Here is a 3,381-nt window from a genome sequence, read left to right on the forward strand (position 1 = left end):
ATAAATTATAAATTATAAATATAAATATAAATGGAATCGAGGATTCCGATTTCAAAAAAAAAATCTCGGCGTCTGGGTTTAAGCTTGGGCCGACCCACGAGCGTGGGCCATGCTAGGTAGGTCGACGCACATCGGGGTCTGCCGACGATTCGGCCTGCATGCGAGATGTGGCAAGCCCGCGAGCTCTCTCTGCCTACCCAGACAGCCCACTTCTGGACGCCACCTGCCCACCGTCCTATGTGAGCTTGCGGCGCAGGTCAGCCCAGCGGGTTTAGCAGCTCGTCCCTCGCTGGTTGCAGTCGCAGGGCGCTTCTTCGGTTCTTCCACCCTTCAGCCGCCACCGGCCACCGCCGCCGCACAGCTAGGCAACCCCGTTCCTGGTCCCTCCGAGTGGAGATGGCGCTCTACCGTCGTATCCTGCTCCTCCGCCGCCTCTCCCACCTCCACCCCTCGCCGGCCCCGGCCATCTGCTCCTCACCCCCACCCACCCTTGCGGGGCTCCTCACCCCCACGGGGCGCCGCCACTTCGCCTTCTCGTCCGCCGAGGAAGCCGCCGCCGAGCGTCGCCGCCGCAAGCGCCGCCTCCGCATCGAGCCTCCGATCAACGCGCTCCGCCGTTCCGCGCCTCCCCCGCGGGACCCCAACGCGCCCCGCCTCCCGGACACTACCTCCGCGCTCGTCGGCCCGCGCCTCAGCCTCCACAACCGCGTCCAGTCCCTCATCCGCTCGGGTGATCTCGACGGCGCCTCCGTCGTCGCCCGCGCCGCCGTCTCCTCCCGCGTCCGGCCCACGGTATTCACCTGCAACGCCGTGGCCGCGGCCATGGTCCGCGCCGCCCGCCACGATGACGCCGTCGCGCTCTTCGAATTCTTCTTCCGCCGCTCCAACATCGTCCCCAACATCGTCTCCTACAACACCCTCATCCTCGCACACTGCGAGGCCAACCGCGTCGACACCGCGATGCAGGTGTACCACGACATGCTCGCGTCTGCGCCCTTCTCCCCCTCTGCCGTCACCTACCGCCACCTCACCAAGGGTCTCGTCGCTGCCGGCCGCATCCGTGACGCCCTCGACCTCCTCCGCGAGATGCTATCCCGCAACGCTGGCGCCGACTCCCTCGTCTACAACAACCTCATCGCTGGCTACATCGACCTCGGCGACTGGGACAGGGCCTTCGAGCTCTTCAACGAGCTCGCAGAGAGGTGCCTTGTCTACGACGGTGTCGTCCACACCACCTTCATGGAGGGCTACTGGAAACAGGGCAAGGACAAGGAGGCCATGGAGAACTACCAGTCCCTTCTGGAACGGGGCTTTAAGATGACGCCAGCCACCTGCAACGTACTGCTTGAGACACTCTTCAAGCACGGCAAGCACAAGGAGGCCAACGACCTATGGGAAACCATGATTGACAACCACAGCCCGCCAAGCTTCATCGGCATCAACGCTGAGTCCTACAATGTCATGGTTAACCAGTGCTTCAGGGAGGGCAAGTTCAAGGAGGCGATTGAGGTCTTCCACCGCCAGCCCAGGAAGAACGTCCAAATGGATGTTGGTTGCTTCAACAACATCATTGGCAAACTCTGTGAGAATGGGATGCTAGCTGAGGCAGAAAAGCTCTTTGAGGAAATGGAGACGAAGTCTGTCCTTCCAGATGTGTACACCTACACTTACCTTGTTGACTCGTGCTTCAAGGAAGGCCGTGTGGAAGATACAATGCAATATTTCTACAAAATGGCAGATGGGAGGGAGCATGGGCCAAAGTTCAATATTGGTTTCTTCAACCACATGTTTGAAGGACTTACAGAAGCTGGCCGGATTGATGATGCCTTGAAGGTGTATGGGAGGATGCCTGATAAGGAGATCAAACCAAACATGACCACTTTTGAAATCCTTGTCAAAGCCTTATGCAAAGAAGGGGACTTGGATCAAGCAAGGTGCTTAGTGATGGACATGGCAAGGGGTGGTATTGTGCCTCCTCCGGAGTTCCATGAGTCTGTTGTTGACTTTTTCAAGAAGGCTGATCGACAGGAAGAAATTGAGAAAGCTTTTGAAGAAAAACCTATGCCAACACCTCAGCCAAGGACAGAGTATCAGTTGAGGACTGAGTATCGCTCTCGCAATGCAGTTGGTGCTGCTCAAGTAAAACAACCTGGCTTTAGCTCTGCTCCAGCGGTGGAGCCTGGATTTGTTTACTCTCAGCCACAACAGTCAACATTTAGTAACAATCAGAATAAGCAGACTGAGTTTGGCTCATCTCATTCATGGAATTCAGGTTTTGGTGCTCCTCAAGCGCAGCCTGGATATGGTGCACCTCAGCCTGTACATGCTGTAGTTGGTTCGTCTCAGCCACAGCTGCCACAGTTTGGTGCTTCTCAGGGTGTACCAGGATATAGTAACATAGGAAATCAGCCACAACAGCCACAGTTTGGTGCTTCTCAGGGTGTACCAGGATACAGTAACATGGGAAATCAGCATGGTCAGTTTGGCTCTCCACATGGAGAACCAAAATTTAGCAGCCATCCACCACAAGTTGGGTATGGTGCCCAATTGCCTCAGTCAGGGTATCGCTTTGAGCCCCAACAAGAACAGGCCGGATTTGGAAATCGAGGAACGCTGCCTGCATATGTGGCTTCAAGCCAACCCTCGTATGGTTCCCGCTGGAGCTCAAGTGGTTATGGATCAACCCAAGGGCAACTGGGATACGGTGGCCCTCAAGCGCAGTCACATGAATCTCAGTTACCACATCCCCAGGCAAGTTTTGGCATGCCACATGTCCAACATAACAATGACTTCTATAGATACAACCCTGGATACAGGCCGTCTAATGGTCCGCAGGGATTTGATGCTCCCCATGGTGATTCTGAAACTGCTTCATCTAAAGACCATCAAGAGACTACCACTCCTGAAGATCGGCAACAAGTAGCATTTCTGAAAGCATGACTGCATACATATTTTGGCTTCAAGTCAAAAAAGATTTTCAGTCATAAAATGAATTAGTCTCTTTAGATATGATGTGAATCAGACTCCCATATTGTTCCCATGGTCCTCACTGCTGTACCGTTTAACTGAATTCATCTGATGTTTCTCAGGATTAAGGAACACTTTTTACCGTTTGTTTAAGTTGGAACTTTTAGTCAGCATGCTTGGTGCTTTTGGAAGTATTTGTACGTTGTTATTTGATATTGACAATCTAATTTTTATTTACAGGTATTGATCTATCTAGAATTCTAGTTTTTATTTAAATATATTGACAATCTATCGATTCTTACAAAGACTCATCCTTCTTTGTCCACCGCAGAATTGATATGTTTTTATCAAGGTAAGATGCTTATCGATTTATTTTTGGATGTTGTGGCAACTATAACTAGATGTCCCAAATAA

The 3,381-nt window shown here is 52.9% G+C and overlaps 1 protein-coding gene across 1 annotated transcript; it reads left to right on the forward strand.

Moving 5' to 3' along the window:
• The first annotated feature begins 264 nt into the window (after positions 1-264).
• On the forward strand, positions 265-3,178 carry LOC136540411 (pentatricopeptide repeat-containing protein At1g10270-like). The gene has a single exon (XM_066532423.1). It carries the CDS (start codon positions 397-399, stop codon positions 2,938-2,940), a length of 2,544 nt encoding a protein of 847 aa, XP_066388520.1. The 5' UTR covers positions 265-396; the 3' UTR covers positions 2,941-3,178.
• Positions 3,179-3,381: the final 203 nt, after the last annotated feature.

The sequence above is a fragment of the Miscanthus floridulus genome, chromosome 2 (assembly GCF_019320115.1).
Source record: "Miscanthus floridulus cultivar M001 chromosome 2, ASM1932011v1, whole genome shotgun sequence".
In the NCBI taxonomy this organism is placed as follows: domain Eukaryota; kingdom Viridiplantae; phylum Streptophyta; class Magnoliopsida; order Poales; family Poaceae; genus Miscanthus; species Miscanthus floridulus.

Coding starts and splice junctions, on each gene's coding strand:
- LOC136540411 (XM_066532423.1), top strand. CDS start 397: ATGGCGCTCTACCGTCGTATCCTGCTCCTCCGCCGCCTCTCCCACCTC.